General features: G+C 40.5%; 1 protein-coding gene across 4 annotated transcripts in view; it reads right to left on the minus strand.

Annotated features, from left to right (window-relative positions):
* The window catches only part of lifra (LIF receptor subunit alpha a), a 194171-nt gene that overhangs the window by 24824 nt on the left and 154530 nt on the right, over positions 1-14817 (minus strand). For all 4 annotated transcript variants that reach the window (XM_072593146.1, XM_072593174.1, XM_072593164.1 and 1 more), the window contains 7 exons: positions 13717-13900; positions 11194-11469; positions 9336-9465; positions 7577-7743; positions 6657-6802; positions 3840-4005; positions 2449-2516 (listed from right to left, as the gene is read on the minus strand). In XM_072593146.1, the coding sequence (XP_072449247.1) occupies positions 2449-2516; positions 3840-4005; positions 6657-6802; positions 7577-7743; positions 9336-9465; positions 11194-11469; positions 13717-13900 (1137 nt within the window). The remainder of the gene's footprint in view (positions 1-2448; positions 2517-3839; positions 4006-6656; positions 6803-7576; positions 7744-9335; positions 9466-11193; positions 11470-13716; positions 13901-14817) is intronic.

Raw genomic sequence — 14817 nt, forward strand, 5'->3', positions numbered from 1 at the left:
CAGCTTTATTAACCCCATTTAGTCTTAACATGACAGCAAAAAACAGAAAATTTGAAATAAAAAATATTCTACCACTTAAAATGATAAGGACAGCAGGTGCATGATCACCACTGGGTTCTCCTCCAAGTCACACGCCATTCTAACTTGAAACTGTTGCTTCACTGTCACTGGGTTGTAAACCTGGAACTCCTACCTGACAGCTCAGTGGGTTGCCCTACACCACAAACACTGCAGCAGTTCAAGGTGGTGGCTCACCACCAACTTCTCAAAGGCAATTAGGAATGGTTTAACCAAGCCAGCACCATCATATCCTATAAACAGATAAAAAGAGAGAGAGAGAGAGAGAAGACAATAGGCAATGTGAAGATTGACTATGAAGAGCTACTGGAAAGGCTGGCTATGATGGGATTGGACAAATCACCTAATCCACAAGATGTGCACCTTGGTTTACTAAAAGTAGTGAGGGTGGCAACAGTGAAAAGGTGTGCCTTAATTTTTCAGTCTTTGCTAGTTATGGGAGAAATATCAGAATTGATGGGTGATAAATGTGGCATCATTATTCACAAGAACCAGGAAATACAGACCAGTTAGTTTAACTCTAGCAATTTTTAAATCCATATCAGGGGAAAAGAAAATTCAACAGAAACTTCAAGAAGTTTGAGTTATCAAACGCGAGCGAGCACAGGTTTGGACAAGGCAAGTAGTGCTTGACTGACCAAATTCAATTTTTTAATAAAGCAACACAGAAGGTCAACGAAGGGAATGCAGTGGATGTTGTCTATATAGGAATTTCAAGGAAGTTTTTGACGAGCAATTAAAAGACAGTTTACTGAACCGTTTAGTAAATACTGAGACTTAGCAGAAAGGAAATTAGAGCCCTACTGGATAAAAATGAACCTAATGACAGGAAGCAATGAGCCATGATAGATGGGTATTGCTTGGACTAGAAAATTACACACGGTAATGCTCCCCAATTGTCAGTGTTGATGCCACTGATGTTACCGCTAGATATAAATGACTTCGATCTTGGAATACGGTGTAAAATTTCAAAATTTGCCCATGTTACCAAACTTGGGAGTGGCAGCAAACAATGAGGATGATACAAATCAACTACAATAGGTCATAGATAGCCTAGCAGAATGAGCAGACAAATAGAAAATGGAAATTAAAATAATCAGAAAAGTGAAGTGACGCATTTTGGCAGACAGAATAGAATAGGCATTAGACTCTTAATGGTGCAATTGTAAAGCGTGTGCAGGAACAAAGGGACCTAGAGGTACATATGTATCTTTGGACATAGCAGGACATAACAAGGGTGGTTAGCAAAGTGTGTGGGACCTAACACTAAATGAAGAAACTGGGTACAAAAGCAGAGAAGCAATGCTGACATTTTATAATGCTCTGGTTTAAATCACAAATAGAGCACTGCATCCAATTCTGTTCATCATACTTTAGGAAGGAGGCGAAAGTTCATAAGAGAGTGTAGAGGAGATTTCCCACAATGGTTTTGGGGATGAGAATCATTTTTGGAATGAAGTTAGATTGGAAAAGCAGGGGTTTATTTTCCTTGAAGGCAAGGGATTTTAAAGGAGACCTGATAGGGGTATACAACTTTAATGACATGTTGTGATGAGATACAAAGAGAAAATCTCTTCCCATTAGTTTGGGACACAGATTTAAGATTTTGGGGAACAGACACAAAGAAAGATAGAAGTCAGGGGCAGAAGTAGGCCATTCAGCCTTTTGAGCTCATGCTGCCATTCTACGTGATCATGGACGATCCTCTATCTCAGTGCCATATTGTCACTTTATCTCCATACCCCTTAACGTCTTTAATACCTAAAAATCTATCAATCTCTTTCTTAAATATAATCAGTGACCTGGCTCCACAGCTTTCTGTAGAAGGAATTCCACAAGTTGACTATTGTCTGAGATTATAAGTATGAATCTTTTCTTATGCAGCAAGTGGTAATGACCTAGAGTTCACTATCCACAATGCTGAAATCAGAGAGGATCAATTATATAAGAAGGAATTTGTTGCCAATTTGAAGGAATCATATTTGTATGGATACAGGGATTCACAGTGAGGGAACTGGAATAATTACAATGCTCACTGGCAAGTCGTTATGGAATTGATGCACCAGATGGCCACCTTGTGTGGCAAATACAGTCTCTGTGGAGAGAAACACTTCAGGTCAATAACCTTTCTTCATTATTGATTCCAATGAAAAGGTCAGCAACTTGAGAAATCTCTCCACATATACTGCCTGACCTGCTGTTGCCAACTGAAAGGAGATCAATTGCAGATGCTCCAGTTTTTCCATAGGACTGAAACAACTTAATCTCTAAAACTCGGCACCCTCCTTCAGGCTTTAACATCCTCTCTAAAATTTCACATTTTGCCAGGACTTCGACCACATTAATAATATTACCATTTGTAGTCCTTACCTTCCAGTAAATCATCACCGTCCTGTTTGGCATAATCTTTCTCCAGACATTCAGGCTAGTCGATGGAGCTGTAATTAAAGGAATTTTAGAGATAAATGGGCATAGGAGGGAAAAAAAGCTTGAAATACTGTTATGAAGTTGAAGGTATGTACTGTACCTTTAAGAGAGTGAAAATGTCGTTCTGAACTGAAAGCTTACAGGCACCTGTGACATATGACTAGGTGGCAGTCTCAGAGTATACTAGAAAATTCAAAATGTGTAATATTTGGCTGTGTAATGGATATCTAAGTTGGTTGGTGTTTTGACAGCAATTCAATTTTAACCATTTTAAATTATGTGTTGAGAATGTAGTGCTGGAAAAACATAGCAGGTCAGGCAGCATCGACGTTTCATCAGGAAGGGCTTACGCCTGAAACGTCAATTCTCCTGCTCCTCAGATGCTGCCTGACCTGCTGTACTTTTCCAGCACTACACTCCTGACTCTGAGCTCCAGCATCTGCAGTCCTCACTTTCTCCAAGTTTAAATTCTGCCCCAGGATACTTTAACCTAATTGAGTTCGAATTTATTGTTTTGCCAACATCGAGCTAATGAGACAATCCAATGTTAGGGATATAAAAAAAAGGCAGACATTTTGAAAATCGGACAGAGCAACTGCCATCAACACAGATCCAAGAAATTAGGAAACATTCTCTATCATAGGTATCTTTTCATATGAAACATATTCGCAGTAAAAGAAAGACAACGACCCAGGGAGATCTTTCACCAGAAGAAGACAGACATCAAAGATGATAACCACTGTGTGGTTATGAAGTTAAGTTGATGTAATTTTAATAAGTGTCTTACTGGAACAATATATTGTTATAGGCAGATAATAAGCAGTTAAGAGAAAGGGGGCTTAGAGTTGTGAATAGATGTTGTTTAATATTCACTTTTAGAGTTAAAATAAATTTATGTTATTTTCTTGAAATATTGGAATTTGGGGAGTTCTCTGTCACTCACTTTAACAGATTAAAGAGCAAAATGGGCTTTTCTGGGTGTTTGGTTTAATTAACAGAAGTGTTCACTGCTGTGTTGTAACAATACATAATCTGTCAACTTTCCAATATGTAAATATCTTGTTACTGTATTGTATGATGGGAGTGTATGATGGGACAGTATTGACAGAGCTTTGCTGTGTCTAATTGATGCCTTTCCTGTCCTGAGGATATATGATGGACATGGTGCAATGGGAGTCTCTTTTACATACAATCGAGGCGATGAAGTATGCTTCTAAGTGTTTGTTATCTGAAACAAAGTGCTCCATCCACAACATTACCATTCCTGCATGTGGAGTGCAGCTGGTCTTGAATAACAGTCTTTGTACTAGATTATTCTCCTCTTGGTTACTCACCAGCTTGTTCAGTTAGAAAATTTCGCAAATTGCTCCATTTACTCCATTTCCAAAAGTGCTGAGCAGAATATCGAGCCTGAATGGAATATCGCGTATTAGGTCTTAAATTGTCTAATGTTACGATGTGTCTTGCATCCACTGGTCCTCCAAGCACAGAGTAGTTATACTATAATACAAAAATATTCATAGATTAGACATGGTGTCAATTACTCACCAATAACAAGACATGTGTGGAAAACTGGGTCTGCAATCTCTATAATTTCAAAGAATGAGAGGCAAATTCATTGAAACTTACAAAATGCTGAAAGGGATAAACACGATAAGTGCAGGCAAAATACTTTCCCTGGCTAAGGAATCTAGAAGCAGGGGATACAATTTAAAAATAAAGAGATGCTATTTAGAGAGGAGGAGAATTTCTGTCCCCTCAGAGGGTTGTGAACCTTGGGAATTCTCCAGCACATACAGCTGTAGATATATTTCAGTGTCTTTAAGATACAGATCAATTGATTGCTGATTACCATGACATAAAGGTTTATAGAGATGGAATGAATAAAGATGTTATAGAGTTCTATCAGCCATAAATAGCTGAATACTGCATGGCTGGGTAAGCTTGAATGAACTACTCCTGTACCTATAACTGGGAGGAAAAGACTGTGCTCTGCCAATCTGTGCAATAAGGGGAAATTCTTCTGGAGAGAGAAACCAATATTTATGTGATGAACACCACTTGCAAGCCTCTGGCCTGAATTCCACAGATTTCCAAGTTGACATATCAGGAATTGCAAGGTTGGCATACAGCAAATACCAAGTTTCTTAAACTTTCCCTGTTTTCAGCAGCCATGCCTCTCTACTACTGCCAAAACCCTACTCCATGTTTCCATAAAAACCACTTTTAGTTGCACACTCCGAACTGGCTTCAACCACATTTGTACCACCACACATACCTTTTCACACACTTTACAACAGAATGACCCGGGCTAACAGCAATTGCTAAAAGTGGTGGCACATATTAACAAGGAATAAACTAACAAACAAGACCCAGTCGGTCATTCCTACTGGGATAGAATTGGTTCAACAATACCTGGAACTATGGTTTTGGCCTCCATATTGTAAAAATAGAGTTACTAAAAAAACAGTAGAAAAAGGATGCACCAGAACTGACGGTCTAAATGACATACTGAACAGAGGTCCTTCTCTCAGGAGGAGACTGCAGGGTAACCTCAAAGATATTTTTTAAGATTATGAAAGGCATAAAGATGACACCATTTGCAGGCTCTGTCTAGGGGCCATGACTGGAAAATGTGAGACACATTTCATTTCCTCGGGAAGCTACAATGTGAAGCTCCCTACCAGAAGAGCAGTTGAACAGTAAATTTGTTTTTAAGAGCAAGTTAGACAACTAAATTAAAATACTACTTTTAATGTAATAAAATGCTAGAAAGAAAAGTCTGATATTGAAGCAGAAGAAAATACTAAGTCGTGACCAACAGTTTACTCAAAAAAAGCAGATTTTCTTTTTAAAGAGTCTCAAAAGAGGAAAGCAAAGAGGCAGAAAGGTAAAGAGTCAAACCCAGAACTTGGGGCATAAAAAACCGAAGGGGGGATTAGTTTAGTTTAGTTTGAGAACATGATCAGTGTGGACTGGTTGGACTAAAGGGTCTGTTTCCATGTTGTATGATCATTTGGTCAGGAGAAAGTGAGGACTGCAGATGTTGTAGAGTCAGAATCAAAAAAAGTGTGGTGCTGGAAGTGTGGTTCTGGACTCCTTCACCCCAGGGAAAATACTTTGTCTGTTTATCCTACACATGCCCCTCATGATTTTCTAAACCTCTATAAGGTCACCCCTCAACCTCCGACGCTCCAGGGTAAACAGCCCCAGCCTGTTCAGCCTCTCCCTACAGCTCAAATCCTCCAACCCTGGCAACATCCTTGTAAATCTTTTCTGAACCCATTCAAGTTTCACAACATCTTTCCAATAGGAAGGAGACCAGAATTTCACACATAATCAATGTCCTGTACAGCTTCAACATGACCTCCCAACTCCTATAACTCAATACTCTGACCAATGAAGGAAAGCGTACCAAACGCCTTCTTCACTACTCTATCTGCGACTCCACTTTCAAGGAGACATGAACCTGCACACCAAGGTCTCTTCGTTCAGCAACATTCCCTAGAATCTTACCAATAAGTGTATAAGTCCTGCTAAGATTTGCTTACCCAAAATGCAGCACCTCGCATTTATCTAAATTAAACTCCATCTGCCACTTCTCAGCCCATTGGCCCATCTGATCAAGATCCTATTGTAATCTGAGAAACCTTCTTCGCTGTCTACTACACCTCCAATTTTGGTGTTATCTGCAAACTTACTAACTATACCTCTTACGCTCAGATCCAAATCATTTATATAAATGAAGAAAAGTAGTGGACCCAGCACCGATCCTTATGGCACTCCACTGGTCACAGGCCTCCAGTCTGAAAAACAGTCCTCCACCACCACCCTCTGTCTTCTACCTTTGAGCCAGTTGTATCCAAATGGCTAGCTCTCCCTGTATTCCATGAGATCTAACCTTGCTAACCAGTCTCCAAATAACGAAGTAAAAATTCAAAATTGTGGGACTAAATTAGAAAATAGAGAAATAAAAAAGACAGCGACAAATAACTTTTTTTTAAAAAAACAAATATTGGACTCATCTCATCAAATTAAGTCTGGGCAGTGTTGTTTACAGGTCAGCAAGTCAGTCTCATAAGTTAGCAGCTTCAACAGAAAGAAAAATAAGCAAGACTAAAAAATTCCACATTCTTGATGTAATTACTTACTGACATGTTGCTCCCCAAATGATCTCTTATGTCCATCTCACAAAGCAGTGAGATCCCTGTATAATCTACTGGATCTGACCAGGACACGTTAATACTTCTTAATATTTTGGCTTCTTCACTCAGTTGGTGAGGGGCATAAGGGTGAACTGAAATAAAGATCAAAAATCATCAACTTAACCCCAAAGATTTTGTTCTCAAACTTACTGACAAATATAAAGCTAGTGGCACTAAATAAAAAACTGAAGGAGCTGCGGACACTGGGAACATCAGGTTTATATCACAATTTTAGTGGCACTATTCAGGGCAAACAGAAAGCTGCTAGATGTCTGCCTGCATTCAATTAATAACCTTTCAGAACCACTGGTGTTTAATGGAAAGCTCACTATCCATCAAAATATTGGGCTGCACACATACTTTCAGGCATACTATTGTACATGAGCAGAAATTCTATCTAGTTTGTCAAATGAATAAGGATAAAATCAAGATTAGATTCCCTACAGTATGGAAGCAGGCCCTTCAGCCCAACAAGTTCACACCGACCCTCCGAAGAGTAACCCACTCAGACCATTCTCCTACCCTATATTTACCCCTGACTAATGCATCTAACAGTGTCGGCAATTGAGCATGGCCAATTCACCTGACCTGTACAGTTTTGGATTAAGAGAGAAAACCCACGAATACATGGGCACAATGTGCAAACTCCACATGATAAGCTTCTTGCATGAAGCTGTGTGAATAGCCTGTTGACAATGTCTGGTCTAATACATGAAAAATGGGCAGTGACACAAACAATGAGAGGGCAATTGGCTTGTCCAGAAGCAAATTTAAAGTATGCAAACCAACACCTGCTGGAATAAGCTGAAGGACAAGAGACAGAGCAGAAACCTTAGGATAACCTTTATTATAAGTGATATACTTACACACTCTGGTCACATCCACTGTTATATGGGACTGAGCTTCCCCCAATGGATTTTTACCACGTACTGAAAGATTATATACACCATTGCCATTTGAAATAGGAAAACTGCACCAGTAACTCGGGTAGATCTTTGAAGCTTCTTCACATGGTAAGGTGATCTCTGATGACCTAATAAATGAGAAACATTGGAGTCAGTGTGTGATCCCTGTTGTATAGCACTTGTTTTTTTTTAGTGTCTTCCACTAGCAGCTAATGGTTTCCACATTACGTGTCTGGGAATTAAGTTAAAGTAATTTCACACATAATAAAAGGATGGCTTTTGCTGATTTTTCACTCGTAGGAATCTAGGGCAGCCAATCTCTGTACTGCTGATCCTACAAACAGCAAATAAATAAATAACCAGATAACATGCTTTAGATGTGACTGCCCGAGGAGAAACAATAGCCTTGACTTTCAGAGAAGTCTCCCCAACAGCTCTAATACGAATTGGTGTTATGTGATCATTTGCACCTACTTGAGGTAAGCAGCCAGTCTAATTGGAAAAACATTCCTTCACATAATACACAAAACTAACCAGTAAAGCCTTGGAGCGACTCTGGAAGAATCAGTCACCTTGGCATTCTTGGGCTCAAAACTTATACAGTCGGTTCTGCTACGAGTGTTACTTCAACATGATTGAAGAATTTCTACCGTTATTTGTAGAAAGCAGACTTTCCTTACCTATATTGGCTATGACGTGTCTCCAGCCCCACTAGTTTAAATGGCGCTGCTATTATGCAATTTTCTTACAATGCGAGCTGCACGAAAACGGAACTATTGCTTTATAACAGATTCGACTGTATTTGGAAGCAGTGCCCCAGCTTCCAAAGAAAACAAATCTGGCAGGATGGACCAAAGAAAAACAAACAAACTACAGAAAACAGATTGAAATGATTGATCTTTCACCTGTGGGATCAGATGGCAAATCACATCCAAACAGGGTGGTGTGCATTTGCCTGTCAATCGATTTTACAGGCTATTTCAGCCTGATTGTCACCATGCATGGGAACGGCTTTACCATCCACAGAAAGGTCACAAGATGGAATAAGAGCAGGAAGGTTATGTTGAACTTGAATAAGACACTAGTACAGCCTCAGCTGGAACGTTGCACCCAGTTCTGTGCAATGCATTTTAGGAAGTAATATTCACAAGAACGGTTCTAGGGATGAGGAATTTCAATTATGAAGACAGTTTGGAGAAGTTGTGATTGTTCACCTTGGAGAAGACATGGTTGAAAAATTTAATAGGGGCATTCAAAATCATGAGGGGTCCGGGTAGCATACAGAAGGAGAAACTGTTCCTACCCACGAAAGACCAAGAGGAGGAGGACACAGATTTAAAGCAATTGGCAAAACTAAGAAAAGTAAAGAGAAAAAGCATATTCATAAAACGAGTAGTTAGGATCTGGAATGCATATCCCAAGGGTATTGTGACAGCAGGTTTGATCAAGTCTTCCAAAGAGTCGAGATAGTTACTCAAAAATCAACACACGCAGTGTTATGGGGAAAAGGCTGGAGAATGGCATTCACTGAAATGCTCATTCAGAAAGCCACTGCAGACACAGTGGGTTGAATGGTCTCCTTTTGTGCTGTTGTCGTTCTATGATTCTGAGAAGACTGGTACGATAAAAGACCACACTCTGTCATAGGAGCTACTCTCCTGAGGTCCGACTCAGTTGGATGAACACAAATTCAAAGCAAAACAGACACAAAGGAACTTACCTGTCGATGAGTGTATATATAGTCCGACGCTTAGAGACTAATGAAGTTGACCTCCCTGGTTCCCAAGTACAGTTTAGTGTTTTTAAGTCACGTGTTTCACAGCTGAGATTTCTTGGCAAATCAGGGGGATCTAAAAACACAAGTTCAAAGGTACTCATTCTATCTTGAGACAGGTAGGTTCTGGATTAGTAAGGGGAACTAGGGTTACAGGAAGATAGCAAGAGAAAGGGGTTGAGAAACATATCAGCCATGATCAAACAGTGGAGCAGACTGATGGGCCAAATGGCCGAATTCTGCTCCTCTACCTTATTGTCTTGTGGAAAACCCCTGGATAAAGCCACTGCTGGCTTCGGCAATGACAACGTGATTCCAAGATTTATATTGTTACGACACGGTGGCAAAGCTTCTGTTAATTAAACCAAACACCAAGAAAAGATTGCCTCACCTCAATCTGTTAAAAATGTAACTGACAGAACTCCTAAATTCCACTATTTAAACAAACTAGCATCAATTTATTTTCTAACTCTAAAAGTCAACATTTAAATAAAACTACTCAAAAAATCTAAGTCGCCCCTTTCTCTTAAGACTATCTGACTCTGAACTGAGGGTATTCTGGCTAAGTTAGCAGATGATATGAAGATAGGTGGAGGGACAGGTAGCGTTGAGGAGACGGGGAGACTGCAGAAGGATTTGGACAGGTTAGGAGAGTGGGCAAAGAAGTGGCAGATGAACTTTGGGAGGAAGAATAGAGGCATGGACATTTTTCTGAGTGGAAACAAAACTCAGAAATCTGAAGTGCAAACAGACTTGGGAGTCCGAGTCCAAGTTTCTCTTAAGGTAAACTTGCAGGTTGAGTCAGTAGTTAGGAAGGCAAATACAATGTTGTCATTCATTTCAAGAGGACTAGGACATAAAAGCAGGGATGTACTTCTTGAGGCTCTAGAAGGTTCTAGTCAGACCACATTTTAGAATATTGTGAGCAATTTTGGACTCCATACTTCAGGCAAGATGTACTGGCTCTGGAGCAGGTCCAGAAGAGAATCACGAGAATGATCCCAGGAATGAAAAGCTTAACATATGAGGAATGTTTGAGGACTCTGGGACTGTACTCGATGGGAATTTAAAAGGACAAGGGGGGACCTGGTTGAAACGTTCAGAATACTGCGTGGCCTGGACAGAGTGGATGTTGGAAAGATGTTTCCATTGGCAAGGGAGACGAGGACCTGAGGGCACAGCTTTAGAGAAAACGGAAGATCTTTTTGAATGGAAATAAGAAGAAATTTCTTTGGCAGAGAGTGATGAATCTATGGAATTCATTGCCACAGAAGGCTGTGGAGGCCAGGTGATTGAATATATTTAAAACAGATAGATAAGTTATTGATTGCCAAGGGGATCAAAGATTACAGGGAGGAAGCGAGAAAATAGTGTTGAAAAAACTATCAACCATGATCGAATGGTAGAGCAGAACTAGATAGGCCAAATGGCCTAATTTCTGCTCTTTTGTCTTATGGTGTTATGGGTAACCATGAGAATTCTAACAATATTGGGCTTCATCCTTTCTGCACCATTATTCAGCGAAGTAAGTTTACCACATTTGAAATGTTCATCCATCAAAACAATGCCAACGATCAAAGGCAATCATATCCATCAATCAACACTACATACATTATTTATGACCATATAGTTTTACAAGGGTAAATTGGTATTGCATGGTGTGCACTGCACTAGCAGTGCAGTATGCAGATATCAAGGTACATTGGATCACACAGACATCTGTGTCCAACATTCAGCACAAGCACAAATACAAAAATCAAGACCAACCAAAGTTATCTGTCATTTATATCTCCGCAATACTTACAGCCAATAAATATGACTGCTCCTTCGTACTCCTTCTTGTTTATAATGCAAAGAACGTTTGTTCCAGATTCTATCGAGGGGGTGACATTCTGGACCTTGACAGCCTGGCTCCTGTCACTTAGTTCAATAACTGATGCATTCAAGTCACTAAACAAAAATTCATCAATTTTTTTTCCTTGACCAGCTACACAACAAAATGTCAAGCTGGATCCTGCCTTAAGAACAGTACCATCCACGGGATAGACTTGACCCTTGGTTTGGTTAAATGTGTCTAACCCTGGAAAAGAGAAAGAAACATATTTGTTACAAATAAAACCAGAAATGTTCAAAACACTCAGTTCTGGCAGCATTTGCAGGGGTTAAAAACAATGTTGACATTTCAGGCCAATAGGTTTTCATCCGACCTTATTACAACTTTGGCCGACATGGCATGTTTCACCTAACAAACTGAGTAAAAGGTCTTTGACATAAGATGATAGTCAGGACTGCAGATGCTGGAGAATCAGAGTCAATAAAGTGTGGTGCTGGAAAAAGCACAGCAAGTCAGGCAGCATCTGAGGAGCAAGAGTGGGGTTATGCCCAAAATGTCGATTTCTTGCTCAGATTGCTGCCTGATCTGCTGTACCTTTTCCAGTGCCACACTATTGACTTTGACCTACAAACATGCAAAGAATATGATGTGACCAGAAAGCAGATCATGTACAGAAGGAAAGTTACTGTTGGTAAAGGTGTTCACTGCTGATCTTCACCTTGACCAAACAGTGTCACATCTGTTCAAAGGTGAACTCACTGGAGAGGCCAAGTCATGTGTCCACATCCTCTTTCGAAGTCACAAGATGAAGACACACCGCCTCATTCAGTTCATCAATTATTCAAAAAATATTTGATGGTAGCATAAATCCTAGTCTCAGCTCATCTCCCGAACCCTCTTTTGCCCACTCTCCAGCTTGCCAAGACAGAGCACCCAAGAAGGTGGAGGAGCTAGTAGAAGGAGAAAGTGAAAGAGGAGAAGAGAAGAATAAGGTGGCATGGTCTGGGAAAGTGGGGGAGGAGGCTGTCAGGGGAAGGAGAAAGACAGAACAGGGATAAGAGAAGGGGTGGAGACAGAAGTGCATGCAGAGATTGGAGGAGGACAGAAGCTGTGATATGGAGTAACGATTGATATGAAAGAGTGGAGAGTGAGGAAGTAGGAGCAAGATGTGGAAGGAGAGTGTACAGGTGGTAGCTAAGGAAGGAGACAAAGAGGAGAAGTAGTGACAGAATGCAGTAAAATAACTTTGGTTTGGTATGTGTAGAAAACAGTTCCATCACATATTGTCTTGGTATGAAGAGTGGAAAAGCATGTCCTCATGGAAAGTGGAACATTGAAAAATGTACAAAGGACGACATAGTTTTTTTTAATATCCACTCCTGCGACATGGACATCACTAGGTGGGCCACCATTTACTGTCCATTCTGACTTGCCCTTGAGAAGGGAGTGGTGAGCGACCTTCTTGAACCCCAGCAGTATACATGTGCTGTAGATTGATCCACAATACACTCAGGGAGGGAATTCCAAGATCTTGACCCAACGACAATTAAGGGAAAGCAAGATATTTCCAAGACAGGAATGCAAGTTGCTTTGATGGGAACTTTGATGGTGAATTTCTGAAGTACATTGTATAGATGGCACACAGAGCTGCTACTCAGCCTCAGTGGTGGAGGGAGTGGATGTGGTGCCAATCAAGTGGGCTGCTTTGTCCTGGATGGTGTCAAGATGAGTGAAGATTTCTGAAGTCTGCAAGTTGAGAATGAGATGTAGGTACATAGTCTGTCATCAGGTGCAGAAAAACACTAATTTACTGTTTAGTCTTTGTTTTGCACTAAACTTCAAGAAATAGTACTTATGGGCCCACTAATATAATTTGTTGTATTGCTCCAAGTAACAGGGAGTGCAAGTCTCTGATAGGCAAGTGACAGCAAAATGGCACAGTGGTTAGCACTGCTGTCTCAGTGCCATGGATCCAGGTTCAATTCCAGCCTGTGGCAATGCTTTGTGTGGAGTTTGCATATTCTCTGCACGAGTTTCCTCCAGGTGCTCCAGTTTCCTCCCAAAATTCAAAAGACGTGCAGGCTAGGTGGACTAACCACGGGAATTGCAGGGTTTACAGGAATAGGGTAGGGGCATTGGTCTAGGTGGGTGCTCTTTGGAAGGTTGAGGTAGACTCAATGGGCCAAATGGCCTGCTTCACACTGTAGGGATTCTATGATACTATGAAAACTCTCAGACAGCACCTCCAATGAAAACTAAAATATGATACAACACCTCTAGGATTATTTGAACAATGTCACATAATTTACTGTATATTAAATGAGTTCATGATCTCTCTCATGGTTCAATTTATATGCTATGTATGACCGACCACATCATGAAGATTTACACCATATCACTTAGTTTCACTTTGTCAGTGAAGGTTTTTTTGAATATATGGATGAGATTCAGTCAAACTATTTCAACATCCCAGGAAGGTAATGTGGAACTCACCTTCAAGTGTTAAGACTAGACTCCAGTCACTCCAAGCTTTGACACCAGAAAATAGGACTTCACTCTCGCCACTAATAGCACGAATCCTCACAGAGTGTGCTGTGCACTGGAGAGGCATATCTGATGTCCAATTGAACTGCAGGATCCTGTCCCGGGAAAAGTCCAGAGCACTACTGTAATTCCCCTGCAAAAATAATCCTTTTTCAAAAAATGTGGAAAGGATCTTTCTATAATATTAAGTCAAATCAATCTGAGACGGTATAAAAAGAGAAACTACATTTGGTGAATTGGGCAATCTCAGACTAGGGAACATAACCTAAAAATTACAGCCAGATGTTATTGGATACCCTCTTGAGCAGAAATTGACTGTCACAAGTCATACTATCCATTGAGGTGAAAGTGAGTACTGCAGATGCTGGAGATTAGAGGCAAGATGAGAGTGGTGGTGGAAAAGCACAGCAGGTCAGGCAGTATCCGAGAAGCAGGAAAATCAAGATTTCGGGCAAAAATCCTTCATCATTCGGCTTTTGTCCGAAATGTCGATTCTCCTACTCCTCGGATGCTGCTTGACCTGCTGCGCTTTTCCAGCACCACTCTAATCTTGATACTCTTCTTTGATAACACTTCAAAGACAACTTCATGGAATATAAAAAGTGGTTTGAGATTCAGGCTGGTGACAGTGAATTAGCTGACCTGTTAATTCAGCAATTTGGGCGCTTTAGTTTGCTTCAGTACCCCAAGTCAGGAAAAGCAAGACTAAGCAAATCAAGAGTCTCACTGAATGGCAGACCGGGCTCCAAGTTCTGCTTCTCAGTCTTCTGACCCAGCTCCTACAACCTACACATATGTAGATTTCAGGCTCAGCTGGGATACCTGCACATGATCAAATATTTTCAGTGTGCACACAGACTAGATTTACGAAGTATACTCTACCACAGACCAGATCTGACATGACATGAGAAGAGAAAGCTGAAAACCAGAGGTATTCTCAGGTGAAGAACAGAATAAAATGCTTGGTTGCAAGAATCCTTCACCAAAATTTCTGAAATGATAGTCCAATAATTGACATCAATTGCCCACGTGTGATTTCATAATTTCACT

The sequence above is a fragment of the Chiloscyllium punctatum genome, chromosome 2, assembly GCF_047496795.1.
Source record: "Chiloscyllium punctatum isolate Juve2018m chromosome 2, sChiPun1.3, whole genome shotgun sequence".
Lineage (NCBI taxonomy): Eukaryota > Metazoa > Chordata > Chondrichthyes > Orectolobiformes > Hemiscylliidae > Chiloscyllium > Chiloscyllium punctatum.